The sequence below is a fragment of the Phaethon aethereus genome, assembly GCF_964289735.1.
Source record: "Phaethon aethereus genome assembly, chromosome: 1".
Lineage (NCBI taxonomy): Eukaryota > Metazoa > Chordata > Aves > Phaethontiformes > Phaethontidae > Phaethon > Phaethon aethereus.
Window position 1 is genome coordinate 6687688 of NC_138575.1, and position 23621 is coordinate 6711308.

At 41.5% G+C, this 23621-nt stretch overlaps 1 protein-coding gene across 14 annotated transcripts in view; it reads left to right on the forward strand.

The window, feature by feature from the left end:
- The window catches only part of CELF2 (CUGBP Elav-like family member 2), a gene marked incomplete at both ends in the record, with an annotated part of 372062 nt that overhangs the window by 331273 nt on the left and 17168 nt on the right, over positions 1 to 23621 (forward strand). For all 14 annotated transcript variants that reach the window (XM_082009660.1, XM_082009658.1, XM_082009649.1 and 11 more), the window contains one exon: positions 3068 to 3202. In XM_082009660.1, coding sequence (XP_081865786.1) covers positions 3068 to 3202 — 135 coding nt within the window. The remainder of the gene's footprint in view (positions 1 to 3067; positions 3203 to 23621) is intronic.

Sequence of the window (23621 nt, forward strand, 5' to 3'; positions counted from 1 at the left end):
GACAAGTTGATGGGAGAAACCAATAAAGAGGGAGCAGAGATGGTAAAATGCCTGGGGAACAGGAAACAGTGATGACAGGACTTCTTTTTTGTATGTTTGAGCAGACAGAGGATGCATATTAAGTGATAAACCTGTTGACACAATCATCTCTAGAGTATGCTGGATGATGGCATGCGCCATGAGCCCTTGCTGACAGTCACATTTGGGTGCTCAATTCAGTGGGACTCTTTGCTGTCTTTCTCTTACGCATGTGTGACAACAGTCTTTTGTGGCAAGCAGTTTTTTCCTGAAGGCACTGAAGCTGACACCCTATAACATCTGCAGCGCTGGTTTGTGGCCAGTGTCTTTTAGTCACCTCTACAGTAAAACAGACTGGGTGGGGAGACAACTTCGTCACCGCCTCGCTCTTGTTTGTTAATCTTCTTTTGGCATTGAAACTCTTTCGTCGAGTTGATGGGTTCCTCTTGTGCTTCCACAGGAAATAACCCCCTATAAAAAAAAAGTTTTTGTGGGATGAGGCAATGCTGGTGTTTATTTTGCATCCACACAGACGTGACAGTGGTTCATGAGCCCAGAGAGAGCAGTTGTTTGTTCCACTGCCTGTTGACCTTGTCTTGCCTGCTGTGCTCTTCCTCGAGCACCGTACAGTGCGCGAACGCTGCCTTCCAGCTTCACAGCCCTCTGTGCTCACAGCCTTCTGCAGCCTTGCATGCATGGGCAAAGCCGTGCACATAACATGCAATAGAAAAAGCAGTACTAAATTGCTTCAAAATCCGTTTGTGTCTAAATTGAGGTTTGGGGAAAAGTCCATGCATTTTCCAGAAACGTGAGATTCCATCTAGGGGAAGCTATTTTGCAGTCTCTCCTCTAGTACCGTTCTGCATTTGTTCGCTGTTATTTAATCCTGCCGTGCGTGCTGTTTAAAGGTCCGAGGTGGAAACCTCCCCACAGAAAAAATATAAGCTGATTATGACTGATCCTTCTGATGAATAACTAACCAGTGGGTGATAGAAAACCATGCTGCCATGGTGGACAGCAACGCACTGCTTTCCCAAATCTCTGTTACAGAATGGCATGAAATGTGACCTCGGTGAAGACCACCAATGTTTGCTGGACATTCTTTATTCTTTATTTTTTAAGATAGTCATTACCCTCCAAAAGAAACCTGAAAGAGCTTTTTTGGTCACGTAATTCCTCCAAGTGTGTTGTGCAGATCCCAGACTACAAAGTGGTGGATCTTGGATCAACTAAAACCTTAGTCCTAACATGTCATTGTGTCACATTTTCAAAAGCACCAATATCTGAGCTGACTTTGGGCATTCGACTGAGGCACAGAAGTTAGAGCCGCCACCAGGCTAGGTACTCAGCTGACCCCTGACCTGCCTGTTGGAATATGCTGTATTTAAATTTGGGGTTTATTCACAAATAGATGTTTATATCAAGGTTCACCTCACAGTTCCTAATGCTGGGACAGCAAGAATACCTCTTTACAGGGCTCATTGATTGTACCAACCTGAGTCTGCAACAGATGCTTTTGAAAGTAATATCACCCTCCACTACTGCAGGAGTTCTCAGTTCCTAGAAAATACCTCTCCTTCATTGCATTTTTTTTTCTTCTCCAACATATTTGCCAAGTATTATGTTTACCCTCATATTTTTTCATCTTCTCCAGGTTGTTATTAAGTACCCCTAGTTTGAGAAACAAAGTGTGCAGGGAGAAGTAATATCCTTGTTAGACAAACTAACATTCAGAGAAAATTGGACAAGTGTCCAGGCACTCAAGCTCTTCTTTGGGTATTGCCCAAAAATTCATGCAGTCGTCCCATATCTATCACTTGGTCTAAATAAGGTATTGCTCTTCCCACCACCTAACCTTTCAGGTGTACTTAACCAGGACTACAGGAACATAATAAAAATCTTTCAGTATTTTGGTTTTATGCCAACTTTGCCAATTCTACTGAGGGCTCAAGCAGCATGCACAGATCTCCTTCATGTGTCCAAACCAAAAAGGATGATCTCTCACTGCCATCCAAAGAATGTCGCTCACGTCCATATGTAGACACTCAGTCTGAACATTGTGCCTGTGGACAGTTGTATCTTATTCAGAGGATCCTGAGGAGGATCCAGTCTGGTTAATGCTAGCACGTAACTTGTATCTGCACTACAGTCTCTTACTGAAGCAGTTCGCCTTTAGATTAAGTGCCCAAGTACTTTGTCTAGTCCTAATTAAAAGGTAGGTACTTCTGAAGGCCTCTGGAGAGACAGACTCCTGTCCCTCTGATTTAAGTCAAATGAATGCCATTTGCTGTTCCTTAATCATCTTCTTTTCCATTTCACATCAATTCTATTTATTGTTTGTCCCTTTTTACTTGTCATCTAAATAAAAGCCTTTGTTATTTAAATGCATCCATTTCTTGAAGGTCGTCATTGAAATGCAGGTATATTTTCCCCATAGCTTCTAAAATAACAAAGTGACTTGATATCACAGTCCAGAGCTTATGGCCTGAAAGTCCCTGCCTCAGTGATGGCTCTGTGATCAGACTGATTATTAGTTCATATGTGTTTTTAGAAATGAGCCATCAAAAGGAAAATCAGCACAATTATTGGCTACTGCATGGCGTAGCCTTAGTAGATGCATTCAGGGGAGACACAGGAAACGAACTGTATTCATCCCGATTATATGACCCTGCCCTGAATGTGTTTTAAACATTAGTTATCCTCTTTACACCCCCTGTTGTGTCAGGAAATAGTATTGTGCCTGGGCTTCACACAGAGTTTAAATGACTTTTAATTCTACACTTCCATTACAGAAGAAGCACAAACCAGGTTTAATTTTCCTGAACTATAGGCTAGTGCCTTTGCTATATTCTCTCAACTCCAAGGTAGAGAGGTGAGAGATGCTATTTGGGGACTGTAAGAGGTGATTCCCAGATTACAGATGTCTTGGGAGTGAAAAGAAGAATTTAATCTCTTGGCAAGGTACATCCCATGCTCCGTGTCCATTGAAAATAGCTTTTTTTTTTTTTTAATTACATGTTTTAATTAACCCTATTGCTTCTCCACGCAGGCATGAACGCTTTACAATTACAGAATTTGGCAACTTTAGCAGCCGCAGCAGCCGCCGCCCAAACCTCAGCTACCACCACCAATGCAAATCCTCTCTCCACAACGACTGGTGCTCTGGGAGCCCTCACAAGTCCCGGTAAGAGCAGAGTGCTTGCTTTCAAAATACAAACATGAGAATAAATGGCTAGGTGATAGTTAAAACATTGATTCCATTTTGTGTCTAAGTTCTGTGCTCATATAAATTCTGAAGACTCCTTGAATAGCCGAATACATTTTTGTTGCTGTTATTTTTAAGCAAATAACTAATTTTTCAAGTGGTCCAGTGTGGACATGTTCCCCTTTCCAGACTCATTTTAGGGGCCATTAAAGCCTAATGGATCCGTCTTACAAACTCTACCTGAAAGTTATACAATCACACGGGAAACTTAAGCTAAATTATACTTTTCATAAAGAATTCAGAACATGAGCCAATCCTTCCCATCCTACAGAAAGATCAACCGAGGTGGTTCTTTTTAATCCCCGAGAGACAGATCTTTGATTCCCAGAACCTCATGCCATATTGCCTTCACCCATCATGAAGTGACAGCCATACTGTCCTGCATCAGCACTAGTGTGGCCAGCAGGAGTAGGGAAGTGATCGTGCACCTGTGCTGGGCACTGGTGAGGCCGCACCTCGAATCCTGTGTTCAGTTTTGTGCCCCTCACTACAAGAAGGATGTTGAGGTGCTGGAGCGTGTCCAGAGAAGGGCAACGAAGCTGGTGAGGGGTCTGGAGCACAAGTCTTCTGAGGAGCGGCAGAGGGAACTGAGCTGGTTCGGTCTGGAGAAGAGGAGGCTGAGGGGAGACCTTATCGCTCTCTACAACTACCTGAAAGGGGGTTGTGGTGAGGTGGGTGTTCATCTCTTCTCCCAAGTAAGTAGCAATAGAACGAGACGAATTGGCCTCAAGTTGTGCCAGGGGAAGTTTAGCTTGAATATTAGGAAAAATTTCTTTACCGAGAGAGTGGTCAGGGTGCCCAGGGAGGTGGTGGAGTCACCATCACTGGAAGTGTTCAAAAAACATGTGGATGTGGCACTTTGGGACATGGTTTAGTGGACATGGTGGTGTTGTGTTGATGGTTAGACTTGATGATCTTAAAGGTCTTTTCCAATCTTGATGATTCTGTGATTCTATGAATTTTTGTAGAGTCCTTCTCTCTCTTTTTCCTTCTCCTTTTCTTGCTATAGTATCTGTTGAGCTTTCTTCTGGTCCTACCTGAGAATACACTTACAGAAGTGATATCAGATGCACAAGGAATACACAGCCAGATTCTGACTTCATTACACTAAGCAAAAGACAGATTTATGGGAGAATAAGGGACAGGATAAGAGGTGGTGGTGCCTCGATGGCCGCCATGTAGATTTTCAGCTATGCATATCCCATGTCTGCAAAATCCTAGAGAGAAATCAGGGAAAAGCCAGAGTTCAGCAACGCTTCAGCATCTCCGGAATCTACAGAGATGTTGGTTCAGTGTAGTTACTCTGGATTTACAGTGATGTAGGTGAGCCAAGAATCCGGCCACTTATCTTTACATAAAGGCTGCAGGGTGTAATTATTTGCATCATGAAGTGTGTTTATTGCTGTTCTAAAAAACATTCATATTATTTTAGACACCACTAAAGAACATTTGTGTTTAATCTTGTTTAAGTGTGTATTTATTCCCCATGAAAAAGTAATTCATGGCAGACAATTTGAGCTCATGAGTAAGGAAAACAGTTTTCACTGCACAACAGAACTGGGACCGAGTGTGGTGCCGGGTGTTAAAGCTGGCCAGCGCTTCCCGTTATCTTACAGTTTTGTTTGGTTTGGGGAGAGGTTACATGGAAGGCAGCTTGGCTAATACTAAGTTTGTGCAGCATTTTCCTGTTTGCAACATCTCTGAGAAGCAGGTTGGGTGAAAATACTTTTGGTTTGCTGATATATTTTTTTTTAAACCTGAGCAATCTCTTCCCTCTGTCCTGGAGCTGGGGCTTAAGGCTTTGCAAAAGGCTAATCTCAGTGTCAACATTTCTGCAGTACTCCTGTCTAAATGTCACCCATTTATAGAAGCGGAAATGTTGCATTTCATGCATGCTCTGTAATATCTCTGCAGTTTAGCTGTTAAATGTCCGAGTAGCCTGTTCTCCCAAAGCATGTTCAGCATTTCTTGAGCCATACAGACCAAACTTCTCAGGGCAACTCAACGTACTGCACTGAGGTGCAGAGGGGCTGGAAGTGAGCTTGCCTTATCGTTGCTGCTCTGCAGTAAAGTGGCACCAGAACCTCAGGCAGCAGCATGTTCCTGTCATGCTCTTTGTCTTGCCATGTTAGCACGGGACTCAGATTCATCCTTAAGGTCCACATTTTCCGATCTCTCTTTCCAACTTCTTATCCATCCTGGCTGACTTGCTGTTCCCTCTTTTAACCTGGTCTGGAGGCTCCTTGAGTACCTGGAAGGTGGTTTCATCTCCTGTCTGAGTCTGCAGAGGCATGTGGTTAGAAAAGTGCTTCAGCTGGGTTGGGCAGATACTTCTTTGGGACAACTAGAGCTTATTATTGCTCAGGGTGGTATTGTAGAGAAGATACCAAGGTTTTTCCAAAGACATGAATGATTTTGACTAGCACATTGAAGATGTGTTATTTTCAAAAAATTCTGGACATTTAGCCTTTGAAATAGTGTATTCAGAATGACAATGGCTTTTGAAAGTTTTATAGATAGTAGCTGTACACAAGTGTTTCTAGTATTAAACACCTTGGTGTGTCAGAGAAAGTCTATATCTAGTAGGTCCATTGCACAACCAACCTAAAATCAAGCCTTGTTAAAATATCCTTCAGTTAACCTTTCTTATACGGTTCCACATTCTCTGCCCTATTAAATATTTTGTAAACCTGAATAATATCTTCAATGATTCTTCTCTGCTCTATGGAAAATTAATTTAGTTTGATAAAGCTTTTCATAGTAGCTCAAAGTATTTCCATTAAAACTTGAAATATGTTGGCAGAAAACATTTAAATATGCCTTTCAATGTGTGGGTATTTGGAGCCCTTGAGGGTATTTTTTTGGTGTAGTTTTCTTTTAATAGAACACTTGAGTTTGTTGTGTTTCATAAGTGTAAATTATTTTGTCTGATTTCAAAGCCTGCACTCAGCCCAGGAAGGAATGTTTGTGTCTCTCCAGATAATGCATTAAATTACTATTTCTCAGTTCAGAAAACTGCCCAAATTTAGGAGAGTGCAAATGTACATGCTTAAATTTAATCCTTTTTTTGATGCTGTTAAAGCCAAAATACTGCACGGAACAGGGATGGGCATGAGTATGTACTTCTAATATGCCTTAAACCACGGCAGCCACATAAATCATATCCATGTTTCTACCCATATATAACTATATATACATATATAACTATAAATATATGTAACTATATCTCTCCTGAATCAATCTTTGACCGAGAGCTCTTGTTCTGTTCTTGGTAGATATGTGTCATAAGAACACCAAAAGGTGGTTACTTCAGTTAAAATTCATCTTGCAGCTTAATTTTACATAAATAAGATTTAGCAACCTTCAGTGCATCAAACTATTACGGAGGGGATGGTGGTGAGGCCAACTTTGATGCATTGGCAACACAGAAAAACAGGCCAGGAAGTGAGGAGCCAACAGGGCATCTGATATTTGAGGATGTCAAGTTTTTCTGCTGGCTTCTAATTGTAATATATTCAAAAAGAAGAGAAAAATATTCAGCATCTAATAATGACTGTTCAAGCTGTATAAAACTTCTTCAAGGTTCATACAATCACATATTTCCAAATTAAACTCCGATGATCTTTCATGCATTCTTACTAAATAGCTTTGACCGCAAGAGAGTCTAAGGACATTCTTTGTCCTCCATGTGCTAAATACTTTCTCTTAAGCTTGAAACAGTAGTCAGTCAGAAAGAACAGAGACAATGCAATCCCCCAAACTATTAATTTTTTTATAATTGTAAATTTATAATTTCAATTTTGCATACCCATGGAAGTGTCTCCCTACAGCATTGTTAGAAATGATTTTTTAAAAGCCTTTGCTTAAAAAAACATGAAAGATTAAGCTTTCATTTTAGTAAAAATCCCCTCAGGCAATAAATAGGTTCCTTTGTATCTTGGCCCTGGAAAAAAAAATTAAAATGGTTTAAATTGCCCATGGTTAAAGTAACTGTTTCTTGCAATTATCAGATGGCAGTGAATAAAAATGAAAATGAAATCATGAAAGAATAAAAACCAGGTAAATGCATATTATGTCTTTTATGAGTTTCTCATGGGTCTTTTGAAGACTCATTTAATCATCTTTCTTGTCTTTTATTTTGATATGATAATTGTTTCTTTTATTTACTTTAATCACCTCTATTTAGTTAATTAATTCTTCAGTTACTTTTCGTTTCACTCGCTTAGAATACTTTCCTGTTTCAGAGACAGGTACCTGTAGTATTTCATAAGGTAAGGATTTGGGCTGGGGTAGCTTTTACCTGACTGCAGGTTGTCTGAGCCAGGTTGTCTCAACTCCCTTTTGGTTGGGTCCTGGAAGTTTGCATTCCCCATTAACTGGGAAGGGATTTTGGAGGGACTACCTCAGGTGTAGGGTTCAACACTGTAAATTTCTCAGTTTAGGCAGGATGAATCTCAGCTGAGTGTCAGGAACCTTGTCCTCTCGTCCAGAGACTGTCCTTGACATGTCCGGCAAACGGATCTACTCAGAAAGAGCTCACAGGGAGGCTGCTATGCCAGACTTTGCAGGGATTTCTGTTTAATTCACTGTGGTGGAAAGGCCTGGAGATGAATGTGAAGGAGGGAGCTGCAAGCTCAGGATTAGAGTATCTATCTGCCTCTAACACTGTCTGACGCTCAATTTGCCTCAGTTGACCTGCTACCCTAATTTTCCCAAGGACAATAATGTTCATTCTGACTGTCCTGGGTGGTACAAGGTTGATACAGCAGTGTAAAACATTTCCTGATACCAGGAGCTATGAAGCTTCTGATCTTTTTGCCAACTGATGTTAAGCAACAGCAGAAAAATGTTTGTACTCACAGGAAGAATATGTAAGTTGGGTTTCAGACACCACCTTACTTTGTTATCACCTTCTCCATCACTGCATGTCTTTTTATTGTTTAATGCCATAACATTAGACTCACAGGATCAAATAGACACTGCCCAAGGTCTCTACTCCAGGCTCCTGCTCGCAGCAGGACCACTCAGAGCTGGTTGGTGAAAGCCATGTCCAGTCAAGGTTTCAATATCTCCAAGGATGGAGATTCCACAGCCTCTGTGAGCTCATTTCAATTTTCTTTCTTAAAACTCATGCATAAATGTTTTTTTTAGTAGCCAGTAGGAAAGCCCTTCTATGTGCAAATGAAGAGATGAAACATCTAATTATACATCCAAAATTATCTGCATAAACATACACAATATAACTTCTGAGCTGTGGAGGGATAGAATTCCTAAACCAGAAGCTAATTCAGTTTCAGACCCAAGAGTCTTGATTTTTCATGACATTTTCATGATTATTTGATTCTCTATTATTTATTCACAGAGCTGGACTAGCTATTCATGCTTCTGTAATAAAGCTCTTCAGGTTTATCTGCTGTGTAAACCTAAGAGGAAATCTTTCTGCAAAAAAACACTGTCAGTGTAGAAAGTAAATCTTTTTTCCTTAACAACTTCTTAAAATCCAGGCCAGCTTTTGCCATGTTATATCAGAATTCAAGCATTAACTCATGTTGAAAAAAAAGTGGGATCAAGTGCACCCTCAGCAAGTTCACAGATGACACCAATCTGAGTGGTGTGGTTGACACACCTGAGGGACGAGATGCCACCCAGAGGGACCTGGACAGCTCGAGGAATGGGCCCATGTGAACCTCATGAGGTCCAACAAGGTCAAGTGCAGGGTCCTGCACGTGGGTCGGGGCAACCCCTGGTATCAGCACAGGCTGGGGATGAAGGGATGGAGAGCAGCCCTGCCGAGAAGGACTTGGAGGTACTGGTGGAGGAAAAGCTGGACATGAGCCGGCAATGTGCGCTCACAGCCCAGAAGCCAACCCTGTCCTGGGCTGCACCCAAAGCCGCGTGGCCAGCAGGGCGAGGGAGGGGATTCTGCCCCTCTGCCCCGCTCTGGGGAGACCCCCCTGCAGTGCTGCGTCCAGCTCTGGAGCCCTCGGCACAGGAGAGACATGGACCTGCTGGAGCGGGGCCAGAGGAGGCCCCAGCAATGCTCCGAGGGCTGGAACAGCTCTGCTGGGAGGACAGGCTGGGAGAGCTGGGGGGTTCAGCCTGGAGCAGAGAAGGCTCCGGGGAGACCTTACTGCAGCTGCCAGGGCTGAAAGGGGCTTGTGAGAAAGATGGGGACAGACTTTTTAGCAGGGCCTGTTGCCATAGGACAAGGGGTAACGGCTTTAAACTAAAAGAGGGGAGATTTAAATGGGATATAAGGAAGAAATTTTTGACAGTGAGGGTGGTGAAGGTTTCCCAGAGAGGTGGTAGATGCCCCATCCCTGGAAACATTCCAGGTCAGGTTGGACGGGGCTCTGAGCTATCTGATCTAGTTGCAGATGTCCCTGCTTGTTGCTGGGGGATTGGACTAGATGACCTTGAAAGGTCCCTTCCAACCCAAAGTATTCTATGATTCTAAGCACAAAAGTCTAAAAATACTCATTTTCAGACAGATGCTGACATTGAAGAATAACAGCCCCAAAACCTGAAGTTTGTGAAGTGTAGAATAAACAGAAAAAAGAGAAAAAAAAACTGGTTACAGTGTCTGTCCTGTAAGAATTAATTCATCCTTTCCCCTCTCAAAAGCAGAGAATTATAAGTTACAGTTAGCATCTGTGGATCATTATTTTCTCTACCCCCTTTTATAGCATGAAGATGATTGTCTTTGTTAGTTGAAGGTAGTCGTGTTGTGAACACAACTGTTGAAATGGTAGAGATTTTATAGAATATACAAGATGCTTCAGCTGAGAAACAGTGAAGAATGTTCAAATAATCATTCCTAGAAGATTCTCTCTTTGTTCACTTCAGTACAATACGTTTTTCTCCAATCAGCGGTGCAAGTCTGCCACCGTGACATTTTGCTAGAGGCCAGTACACCCACTGAGATAGCTGTGATTTGCTTCCAGGATGATCCAAAAATAACCCTACCAGTAGGTGTGTAGGAAGGTCTGACAGTTTGCTAAAGAATGAATTGAAGTAGATGTTTCACGTTGGAAAAGATTGGTTTAAAATGCAGAATGGCACTCTTCATAGGTAGTATAAATTGATTATTTTTGTACCATTTCATGTGGGATTACTGCAGGTTCCATTATTATAAAACCATTTAAAATAAGGTACCGTTATTATAAAATCATTTAAAATAAGCTTTATTAATTTTGCCGTACATAGAAAACTTCCCTAGTGTAATGTTCATTATGTTTAGGATAAAGATACAGTTGATAAATATAATACATATCTTAAATAAAGGTTTATTTGTACAGTATACATACAGTACACATACCCGAGATGGATGCTTAAACAACCCAAGTGTATGATTTTCAATTTTATATTATTAGCACCATTATCTTAGTGCTCAGAGCACAGAGCAGTCCAATGCCTTAACCCTGATCTCGGCACCAATTTTTTAAAAGTATGTGTTTGCAAGGCAGCCATGGAAGAAAATCTCGCTTTAGCACGCTCACTGCCCAGTGCCTGTCACTTGACTGCATCGTTCCAGGAGATTTGTGATGGGAGAAGTATATTTCAGAAGTGCTGTGTCTCAACTGGGCTTACCCACGTAGTGTTAAGTTTCTGAGTCTATGGTTAGGCTCCTAAATAAGTGAATTGATTTTGACTGCTTTTAGTGCCCAGAGATTATGCTGCTTCTTGGAGAGATACGTTGGTACTAAGCCCATCTGATAATTAGGTCACCCTTGGCATCCAAACACAGGTTGGAGCCAAAAATAGGAAACTGGGCATGCATTTTTGACCTATATTTGTATTTTTAATAAAGCTTCAAAATGTCTTAAATGACTAAAGAAGAAAAGAGTAGGAATTGTGGATAAAAATCTCCCAGAGTCCCAGTACAGTAGAAGGAGAGGTGAAGGGTGGTGAATTCCCGTGGAGCCTCCCTGGAACAGCGCTGTCTCTCCCCGGTCTCCTCATTTGGAAAACCAAGCCAGCAGGAACCTGAAGGATGCTGGTGGCAGCAGACAGGCCATCAATTACCTGGAATGACCTGTTTGCATGTTTGTCCCTTAAAATGTAACAGGTCTTTGTATATTCTCCTAGCAAATTGGTTTCTGAACAGGTTTATCAATTCAGCCTAAAGGGACTTGGGGAAGTTCAGCTACCGAATGACTGGGCTTAGGGTGCGCAGAGCCTGGCAGTGAAGATAGGTTCTGTGAAGCTGCCCAACAACTGTAGGAAGAGTCTTTTTGCAAAAGCTCCTTGCCTCTTTCTTAGAATCAACGTTATCAATTTATGAATTTTTGGCACAGAAATCTCCCACTGTTTCCTCGGAATTGGATAAATACAGAAGTTGTATGCTGAAGGACAGAAATACGTGCATATTTTTCAGTGAAGTATTATGCTAGTTAATTCTTCGGGGTTTTTTTAGGAAACAGTGTACAGCACTAAACCATGGATTAGTAGCATCTAATTCAACAGGAGACATGTTTGTTTTTTAAACATTAGTACATTATCATCTTCCTAAGGTATTAAACCCACTGCCTTGGCACATTTCAGGATTTACTTTGCTTGCAATATACAAATAACACTTTATAATACATCATATTTTGTAAGTGTCTCTTTACCCCACTTTTAATCTCTATTTCAAGCCACAAGAATCCCGGTTTGTAAAAAAAGCTATTTTTCCTTCTGTTGGAAGTACTATTTCAAGTTCATTCAGGGTTGTTTTCTACTAAAGAAACATGATACTATCAGCTTGGCTACACAGGTAGGTGTATATATATCTTATATGGAGGAGCTTATATGCTATATATCTTACAAGAAGTTCCAAGCCCAAAAAATGCCAGAGTTCATAATATTCAAGAAATAATGTAAATCTTAGCAAAACTCATGCACCTGAAGGAGCTTTCGACTGTTTAATGTTTACTACTTCCAGCACTTCTCCTTCGACCATGGGTACTCATAGGCTGTTTTCCTAAGGCAGGAGAAGTTGTGGAACATAATGGGATTAGAGTTTATGAATGTCTTTAATCAATTGTTTCGGTGTTGTCTGAAAATCGGTCTGAGCTGATTGTTTGAATATGGGGCTGCTGATTTATTTTATAAAAATATCTCAAACAACTGCATGAGCTTAAAACCAAATAAAATGAGCCCTTGACTGCCTTTGCTGTTCGCAGAACAAAAATGTGCAACATGAATGAAAAGAACCGGTGCCACACTGAACTACATATGACTTTACAAATGGTCTGCAAAGGAGTAATTTTACATGAGACAAGATAATCCTCGAGTTCTGTAGCTTACAGAGGTGAATGACTATACCTTGCGGTGTGCTATTACAATGAGGTTGTGCTTGCACACCCCATTAAAAATCCCTTCTTCCATGGAAATTATTATTCATGCACTTTCTGGACTAAAGGAGGTAACTTCTTTACCTACAGACTTAAATTTTCAATATATAGTTTATCCCATCTCTATTCTGAAATACCATGGATAAGTGTCTGAAGTAAACAAATCTTTTTGGCACACCTTGCAGCAATAGAAAGACAACCACCTTCTAAGGACTATTTACCTGATCTTAAGACAGATTTATTAGAGCAGTGAAAATGAAGATGAATCAGGCCATCCTCTGCCATGTACTAGAATTTGAATTGCCATATATGCATGTGATCAGCACTACAGTTTAGAGCTATAGGCTTGGACTCTACTGACACTTTTTTTAGGGAGAGATGCTAGTGCTTGTTGTTTGTTACTGCTTTGTGGTGAAAGTATGTCGAAGATGTTGCAGGCACATGGGGGGCAGTGTGAAGGAACCTGTACTCCAGGCAGGAGATCCTGGCCTCAAGTAGAGCCTTATTGATTCTAGATCAGAAATGCTTTGGAAAGTGATTTAGAAGTGGTTGTGTGCTGAAGTGGCTCCACATGGAGGTCATTTCAGCATCGGGGCATGAGTCCCTGAACTCCAAATTGTGTAAGGTAGCAGTAATAAACATGAGAGCACAGCTGGAAGTTCCTTGTAAAAATGGTAATGCTCTGGTTTTGATGTGAACTCAGTGGTGCTTTGATGAACACAGGCTACAGCCCTTGGCCCCACTGAGGAAAACAGAGTCATAAATGCTCAGTAACCGTTCTTTGTTTTCTTCATATTGTGGCATTTCAATTTGGTTTGATTTCAGTTTGAGTTACGGTTGGAAATATCTAATGGGCAGCTATGAAGTTTAAACCAAGCCTGTCTACTCTGCCCTATTATTCTCTTCCCCAGCCTCTCTTTAAAGAACGTCTCACCCAAAACCAAAAGCGGTTTATCATTGTCGTTTGCTGGGAAGAATGCTTGTTGCAGGCACAGTGATGAAAAAGGATGTGTGACTTGTAGTTTGCACTAGAGGTGGATGGTCTTCACTGAGCAATACATATCAACAAAACAGAAGCATTGGTATAGAATTGGCCCAGAATATTAACTTGCTTTTTACTCTCTCTCCATCTTTATAATCTCACAGGAAAATGTACCCTTAAACACAATAACCTAGATTCACAAAGATATGCCCAATCAATAAATCTTTGTTTCCTAAAATACATTCTGTTGGGATAGGTTTGGAGGAAACTTACGGAATGTAAGACTAGAAAAGTACAAAAATAGCCAGCTAATAGGTTTGTCTGCCATACATGTGATACCTTTGTATGCTCTGTTTTCTCCTCCCTTCTTTGCACTGCTGTGGAAGGTCCTCAGTGTAGACACTGTAATTTCAAGAAACGTCAAGTTAGGCTTTAACGTAAATGACATAAGTGATTAAGATAAGTGACCCTGATTTTCACTTGTCCCAAGTTCACAGAGCCTCCTTAGTCTCAAAGACCCATGCACTAAAAAAGAGTATGGAAGTGTGTGAGTCTAAAGTTCATCTCCGGTTCTTGAAGACCTTGGCTTCTTCTGAATTTGCAAAGAATTTGAATGAATTGGTTCACCTTCCCATTTTCTTTTTTTTCTTGTATAAGTGATTGTACTCAAAGGACTTTGTAAGATATAAAGCCGTTTTCAGAAAGCCAGCTTCAGCCAAAAGGATCGCCATGGGGAAAGACTCCTCTCCTCCTCTCCCTCTCCCATGGCTTGCTTACTCTCATTTGCACGTGCATGCACACAGAAGCGACCAGATGTTGAGCGTATGCTGCTCCGCCTTCCTCCTTTCCTCACTGGTGCTTCTCTTTTCTGAACCCTGAGAAGATATGGACAATCTTTCATAGGAATTGTTCACCTGTGTGTAATGAAGAAGTAGAAAGACACTGAATTATTTGAGAAAAGCTGTGATATTAGTATACGTCTCTCTATATTGTCATTCTTGTTTCCCCCTGACTCTTTCTTGCTCTCTTGCTTTTCTGGTGCTCTTTCCCTGGAGTGCGTCTGTCACTTTTATTTTATTCTATCCAAGCACAGGCAGAGCACTTAAACTTACTGGAATCTTCCTTTTTGACATGTCAGACAGCACTTCAAGATACCAGAAAATGAGCAAGATTTTACTGCTCTCTCCCCACAAACGGTAATGTGTTTGTCAGAGGACCATACAGAGAATTAATCTCCCCAGACTAGGAAAATCCACCTCTCCTTTGCCAAAAATTGCCCCAAGAAATAGAACTGGTGCATGCTGGTGCTATGTTAGTGACTGGGAGACCACCGGTTTGTGCAAGGGTGAATACTCGGTTTGGCTGGAGATCACCGTAAAGGGCAGACAATTTAATGCCAATCACACATGCTAGCTAGGTTAGAATACTGATGAGCCCTTTTGAAAGGCCAGCTGCATCTTCTTTCAGCAAAAACATTAAAATGCCCCCTTTTCTCCCACCTACTCCCCCCAGGTTCTCCACAAGAATAAATTAAAACTTGGAGGTGTGGTTATTATCACAGAATAATTAGACCCCGTGGGATTAGAGACACTCAACATTTGTTAATGCCCCTGGGTTGTGATTATCTAATAATGATGATGCCTCTGTCATCGCTTAATTATTCTTCTCCTTTAAAATGTTCCTTATGCAGTCAGAGCCCGTAGAGTGTGCTCATTTCAGACAGAAACACAACTGCAAATTCCTGAGAGCAGTGTCACATGGGCGGTGTGATTGACTTGCCCACTTCTCCCCCACGCCCATGTTTATAATCCCCATTTCATAAACTCCATCATTACTATATATGAATCGCTCCTCTTTTCCCTAGGAGACATTTAATTCATGTGTTTAAGAGAAAAGTTTTTGGCCTCCATCTCTTTAAAGCAACCAGTTGTTGTTAGTGCTACATAAGGAAGATACACCTTAATCAACTGATCTTAAACATGTAAGATCAGTTCTGGCCAGAATCCCACCTAACACCAGACTGGTGGTCCAGATTCCCCATTACATAAGAACATCCTACAGTTGGGTGCCTTTCTTCTCTGTTTATGAGAGTACCACAACCAAAATAAGATGTTGTAAATCAGACCAAAGTTGGAAGCTTTGCATAGACTTCGTCCAATGCAGCTAAACTTTCGCAGCCAGCAGTTGTTCATCTTGTTTAGATACAGTTTGCAAGACATTGTTCCAAACATTGTTAGGTTTTGCAACTAGAGATTAGAAAGAAAACAGAGGACGCAGTTTTAATCTGATTATCATCAAATCCAGTGTTGTCCCTTAGCTTTACTATCCCTCTTATACTAACAAAGGGACAATGGAATATTCTGTTTACCCAAGAGATTTTGAGTAGTAAACAAAGATTTTAAATTCAACTTGCTAAAATTAGAGATTTCTACTTTGGGTTTAATATTTCTTTTCATTTTGTCCCTAACCCTTACAATTTTTTTTCTATGTCACTGACTGGGGAGATGTTAGAAGTATTAAAATAATTTTGATTTTCTTTTCTTACTGCATTCACTGTCTTTGCATAATTTCTTTATATCCTTTCTTTCTGTTCTTCTACTATGATTTTATTTGCTGTTGAACATTACTAAATCTAAAGGAAACTAAGAGGAATCTAAAATCTCAAGGAGTCGTCCAAGGGCAGGACCTCCTTTTGTTAGATGTAGATCTAGCTCTGGAAATTTTACACACGAAGTAGTTGTGGCAGACTAGAATCAGAAGCACAACCAGGAGTTAAGTGCCATATTCAGTATGAACCTCTATTCCTGTAAACAGACACAAGAACAGAAGCCAGAGCTCCTGTTCAGTTTTCTGCCAACAGATTTTCACTCTTCAGCTTGCTTTCTTTCTGCTTCAGTGTTACTTGACTTTTTCTACTTTTCCGATACGCTGTTCTACTTTTCATAGGTTCGTAGAATAATTGAGGTTGGAAGGTCCCTCAGGAGGTCTGTAGTCCAACCTCCTCTCAAAGCAGGGTCAGGCGTGAGGTGAGATCAAGTTCCTCAGGGCCTGATCCAGTCAAGTCTTGAAAACCTCCAAGGCCATGGACTGGGCAGTCTGGGTAATCTGTTTCAATGCTTGACAATCCTCACGGTACAAATGTTTTTACATACATCTGGACTGAACCTCTCTTGTTTCAATTTACCTCTCATCCTCCCACCCACGTGCACTACTGCTCTTGTCTAGCTGATAACCTCCTCATAAGTACTGGGAGGCTGCTTTAGGTCGACCTGAAGCCATATCTTCTCCAGCCTGAACAAGCCCAGCTTGTTACAGGATGGGTGCTCCAGCTCCTGACCATCTCACTGGTCTTCCATCGAACTCCCTCCAGCTGATCAATGTTTTCCTTGCATTGAGGAGCCCAAATCTGGATGTAGAGCCCAAATCTGGATGTAGTATTTATATGTGATCTAACAAGTGCTGAGTAAAGAAGAAAAATCACCTGAATCTCCTGGCTCTTCACCTGTTCCAACAGCCCAGGACGCTGTTGGCTTGCTTTGCTGCCAGGGTGTGATGCTGGCTCATGGTTGCGTCCCACCAGGACCACCCCAGATCCTTTTCAGCAGAGCTGCTCCCCAACCCATCCATCCCCAGCTTGTGTTACTGAAAGGGATTCTTCCTTCCCAGGTGCAGGACTTTGCATCTGTCCTTGTTAAATTTCATAGGGTTCCTGCTGGCCAACTCAGCCTGTCTGCGTCCCTCTGAATAGCAGCCATTTAGTCAGGAGCAGCTTAAGTCAGATGTATTTTATCTAGTCCTTGGAGTCAGTGAGCTCCGCAAGGCAGCAGAAAATCAGAAATACACCCAAATTCAGTACAAGAAAGAGGATTCTGTATTCAGACAACTGCCAATACAGATTTGACAGGAGTCTCTCCCAAAAGAGAACATGTTTTCTCTGCAACTTCTCATGCTTAAAGTCATAGAGATACTGAATCTGAAATTTGTGGGTAATATTGATCCCTGGTGCACTACTGTATTGTCTTAACTGGAGCAAAATAAGTACTTTGAACAGTGAGTTATTTAAACTCCCCATTAAGTAAAACAACAAGAACAAAGTTGTGGTTCGCAGCAGAGCGGTGCCGTTTGCTTTTTAACATATGCACATCCTCTACGACTGACGAAGCAGGATGTGACCGGAACACAGATAAGCAGGTAGCTGCTATCAAAGCAAGCGCTGAGCTTCCTGTTGCGCCGTGCGTCAGGCGGTGACAGGCAACTGCAGAGTGTAACTGAAAGCTGCCTGAAGGAAAGCTGCCAGCCCGGCCAACGCAGCTGCCCTTCTGGATCTCTGTGTGGACAGTCCCAGCATAGTTAAGCCAGTCTTGGAGCTGCCCTGAAGCCCTGTAGCACCAGAAAGCTGGTTCTGCTCCAGAAACATTAGCTGCTCTCTTCACATGGATGGAGTGGGTGAAGGTCTGCAGCAGCCCTCCATGCAGGCAAGGAGAGGAAGCTCTCCTTGCTTTTCTTTGCCCCATCTCTCCTATTTTTGTCCTAAAACCAAAATAATATTTCCAAAAAGAAACTTCACATGAAAAGCTTTGAAATGCCTCTTTGATATTCTTAGTACCTTAGTCCCAGATCTGCAGTGTGACTGTGTACCATTTCCAGACAGCATGCCAGTGTTGGAAGAGGAGGAAGGGGCCAGGACAAGGCAAAGAGGAATGGAGAGAGTGCACAGCCTTTGTATCACCACCCATAAAACGATGCCAAGTTAGCATATATAGTACGGAGTTTCCAAGAGACCGCTTTTTTCTGTGGTATATGACTTTGCTGAGAAGTTGTTAGAGTTCTTTATTACTTAGACATTTACCAAAAAAATACAAGGAAAGAATGGGGTTGACTGCACACTACAAACCATCTCTCTGCTAAATCATAATGGTACCTGTGTGACTTGAATAGGTCATTTTATTCAGAGCAACAGTGAGAGGGAGTGTTTATCTAGTACTTTGTTTCATCACCAAGTGCTCAGGCAGCTTCCGGACCCTCCATGTGACCTCCTCTGTTGGGGAAGAGGATCCATTTTACAAACTGGCCCTGAGAGATGAGAAGGGTGGGATTTGCCCAAGGTTGTACCGCAGACGAACATAGGCCTGTGGCTTTCTTATTTCAGTATGCCTGGAAGCCCTATCAGGGGCACTCCTTGATCTTCAGTGTAGGAAGGAAATAGCCACGACAAAAATGTGCCTGTGCCTCTAAGATATGGCTTTGTAAGAGACAAGCCAGCAGCTGAGAAGAAGCAGAATTAGCCCTGTCTTGCAGCAAAAATACATAGCAAGTGCTTTATACAGGGCAGCACAAGAAGTTTGAGGCAGAACTGGGAGAGGCATCAACAGCATCTGGTAGTTTAGCTCATCCTGCATGCGCTGGCGTGAGGCCATCCTCTGCATATGACCTGTTCTGTAACACCACCGAGTCCCTGCAGATCCCTCGCTTTCAAATCACTGGCTTGTAACGCAACATGTGGCCGACAGGAAGGGCAGGATCCGTCCCACAACGCATTTCCTCTCCGAATGGTCTGCGTTTCCTTTGAATTCACCATCTCAATCAGTGAAACAGGGGGGTACTTCCAGAGAGCACTTCAGCCCATCCTAAGATAGAAATGTAAAGGTAGGGTGTTTGAGTTGGAGGTCTCTTAACCTCAGAGACATCCCAAAAGAATATTTTTGACTAGACTAGCTTAAACTAACGATGAGGCTGCCAAAGGTGGGGAAATCAGTCCTATCCACAGTGTTCACAGCAAAGCCAAAGAAATATTTACACATCATTGCCTTTCCTAGATGCTGTTATCCTGAATCTAGTTTTCCAGCTGATGTAAATCCAGATGATGTAAATCATCATGACTCTATGGACATAAGCTAGCCAAAAGAATGGCCAAAGGTTTCTATGCTAATACCAGTTGTTCTTCTAGGTTGGCATAGTTCTGGGGAATTGTGTTGAAACGCTATTTAAATTAAAAGGGAAATGGCTCGTTGCTAGTTTAGACTTCTATTTAAAAAGTCGCTGACCTAAAAGTTGCTATAACCTTTTACAGGCAGAAATGAAAGTTGGGGCGAATAGTGGAAAATGCCAGCTCCTTTCAGCCTTAAAAATCTCTATGAATGCAACAGTGCCAGTTAAATACAAATATCTATACTGTGTAGAGCATCCTCTCCAAATGAAAATGTGTTCTCTGTATCAAAGAGAGCTCTGTTAAAGAATATATTAACCAAAGGCCAAGTCTTTCTATTCGTAATGAAGCTGATAGCAAAATTTTCATCAATTAAATAGAGAAAGCACAGTAAGGTCAAATGGCTGGGGTTGGGAGCAACTTGGGGGGGTGTTGGGGGAAAGCTGCAGCCATGCCCTTCTCCATTTCACAGCTTCTTAATAATATTATTTGTATTAATTGAAGTTTTCTGGATGTTTATTAAAGTGGAGTTGAGTTTGGAAGAAAAGAGGAAGGCTGTGAGAGTGACACAGAAATGTGGGAATAGAAGGGTCAATGAAGAAGAAGCAGTAAGGTCTCTAGTAGTAAAATAAATATTTTTAACCTTCTCACCTTTTATGGTTGAAGATGCTAAAATGTTCTGTAAAGTCTCTGCATGTGGCCTGGGTGGAGAAGGCAACAGGTGACCAGCATGCAGCATATCTGCAGGAAAAAGAGCAGATTTTTCTACAGGCTACTGGACAACTCTGTTCTTACAAGTCTAAACTGACCTCTTTATCCAACACTGTGATGTTATTTTCACGTGTTAATAGATTTTTAAGGTCAGTGGGGAATATGATGAACAACTTGTCTGGACTCTTGCAACAACAGCCAAAGGATTCAACCTCATAACTCCTGCCAATAGTCTGATTGAGCGACAGCCTCTGAGAAAGTTGTTGGCTTATTCCAATGACTGATGTTAGAGAGGAAAAAGTTCCTTTGCGTAGACAAACTCTTATCTGTCATGTTCTGATGTTTATCCAGGGCTTAACACTGTGAGGGAATGATCAGTGCAGCTGGTAAAAAGCAGCTTAGTTCCTCACCAACTGTTCTATACTCAGCCAGCTCCAGGCTGGCTGCGGAATCTATCCCCTAGCTTCAGTATTAGCTCACTCAATGCTGCCCCAGAAACATCTTGAGTCCTGACATATGTAGGTTTTAAGGAGGCAAGGATAAAATTTCCAGCATAAAGAGAAAAATAATACACCAAAAGTTGTGGATAGAGGGTGTGCCATACAGAGTGACACCAGAAAACCAAGTAATTTGCACATTTTTTTGTGTGTGTTGATTTTCCTGACTGTTGCACCAAATTCTGGTGCACCAGTAGCGCAAAGAAGGCAAATCTTAGTGGCACTACAGCGCCGTACGTCAAGCTAAGTACCTGGAGACAGATGCCTACTGTTTATTAAGCAGCACCATGAAGTGATTCGATTCAGAGCAGCAATGTTCTGGTCTGGAGGATGAAGTGAGTTGTGAAATGTTTTCTTTTCATTTATTTGGTGGCAGGGGAACCTGGGAAAAACCAATTTATAAATTCAGTAGGTATCCAATCTATTTTTGTCATCTGGACAACTAAAAGCCATAAATATAGAATAACGCTATTCCAGCAGTGAATTATACTTCCTTTGCCATTACTCTGAGCAGTTGTGGAGCCCAAGAGCTTTGCTGACACGAGAGAGTTATACAGGTTCCCCCAAAGTAGTGCAGTCATCTACCGTTACCACAAGGCATGTGATTTTTCTTTTTTCCCTTTGGTTCAATATATGTTATAATTTTTTGGTTGAAAGAAACTAGAAAAGGGCAAAGGACAGGTGAAGCATAGTCCTTGTCTTTAGATGGATTTCAACATTTTCTGGGAGTATATGAGGTAAAAACTTTGATCTGCCTAAGCCTCCACATGTGTCTTGTAGGATCTTTTAACTTCTGTTCCATCTCCCTGTGAGTTTGCGGGGGATAAGGAAAACCATTGCTTCATCTGTTGGTTTTAAGCAGCATTTTGTGGGAATTTTTCACCTCTTAATATCTTGGAACTTTTACGGCCCCTTTATGATAGAATTTTACCTCATCACTATCTTCATCTTCATTTCATACATGCAAGTCTCAGTCAAAGAGAAGGACATAACCAGTGTGGAGTCTCTCAGGAAACCTCACCCAGCAAGGTGCTGGATCTGTCCTTTACAAGTGCCCTAACAAAAGGCGCTCCCTTCATTTCTGTTCACCCCATGTCCAATAAGATAATGGAAACCACACAATTTTTTCAGTTTCTTTCTCCTCAAAGAAACAATAAGCCAAAGAGGAAAAGCCATTGTCCCAGTGGATCTGTGAGATCACTGCTAAGAAGAAATAGCCACAACAACAAAACATTGATTTCTGAGGTGCTTCAGTGCTCCGACTAGTATTTTACATTATATGCCAAGTCATTATTTAGGCAAACTAGAAATGGAAGAATCACTGTGTCACCTGCTCTGTGTTTGTCTGATGGAATAGAGAAGCTTGATATGAATAAAAGAGGAAAAGAGATGTTGGCCCCACATACTGACCATCCCCGAATAAAGTGTTTGAGCAGTGAGATGATGGTAAAAGCTATCAACACACTCTGTGGGCTGCACAAGAGGGAAGGATTTTAATCAGGTTTTTCTGCCTATTTCATCAATAGATGTGTTGACAATCCATAAGTGTATGGCTCTCATTCACAGGAGTTATTTGCCCCCAAGAGCTTTAATGTAATTTTCAGGCAGTTTCCTAGCCCCCATTTCTCTCATTTCCTAAATATTTGTGTTTCCTCAAGAGAAAAGGGTAATAATCCTCTGAAATGGATGGAATTCAGCCCAGTCAAAACCAATCGGATCCTTCAGATTTGAGGTTTTTGTACTTCATTTAAATGATCTGCTAATGAACATGAGCAGAAACACGGAGTAGTGTTGGTCACAGGGAATTCACTGACATTCATTCACGCTGATTTTTTTCTCTTCTCTGTTGGTGCCTATATTATCTGACAAAAGTGGGGTTTTACTTAGTTTTTTGATTACTTTTTTTTAATCAAAGACTTTATTGGCTTCTTATTGCTTTGTGGAGAGAGATTGAATAATCAAAGCTGCTTCTATCTGCAACGTATAAAATTATGCAAGTTAACATTGCAGATGGTAGGGAAGTGAGGACAAGGAATGCCTCACGGAGTCTGGAAATCTCTTCTCACCCACACCAGAAGAGTCTTTTATACTTTGGGGCCCCATGAGTGTAAAAGCTTGGGTTTGGTGGGTCTTAAGGTTGTAAAGCTGGGTTATTTGTAGGTATTGTAGAGCTTTGAGGTTTACCCACAGAATGAAAAAGTTGCCTCCTACTTTCCTTACTGGATCCTGCCAACTGTAGAGACTTCACTTTCTTGAGGGTTCACTTAGTAATCTGATGTGTTTGACAGCTCAGAAGAGCATTAAGATAAAAGTGATCTTAACCATTTCACAGCTAGGTAACGAACACGAACAAAAAAGCATGGTGTAGACATGATGTGCCCCTGGTAAACCATCAACAAAACTCTCACTTTAAATGTTCACTTTTCAGAAGATAATACAACATTTTAAAGGAAAAGAAAGTCTTTATGATTGATGCACTAAAGTAGGGCTCAGGGGACAAGCTAAAAACCTAATTGCTTTCGCAGCTTTTATGAGTGTGATTCATCCAGTATAACTTTACCTACCTGTAAGTTAAGTGTTTAATCTACACTGGTTGTTCAAGGCCCTTCTATGAGAGACATGTATTTCTAATTCATTCAACCTATCCTAAATGATAGCTCTTTCTAAGGTGCTTTATTACTTTCATATGACAAGAGAGTGAGTCTCTCTTCCTAACAGTTTAGATGGGTTCATCTTCATCAACCTTCATCATTCCCTTGGCATTGTAGGAGCAAGGACCTTTTCTCCACCTGAGCCTCATCTTCCCCTCTGGCAGAACTTTTGGGGATGCATATAGTATCATTTATGGGGTACATATACATGACTGGTTATATACAAAGGCCAGGCT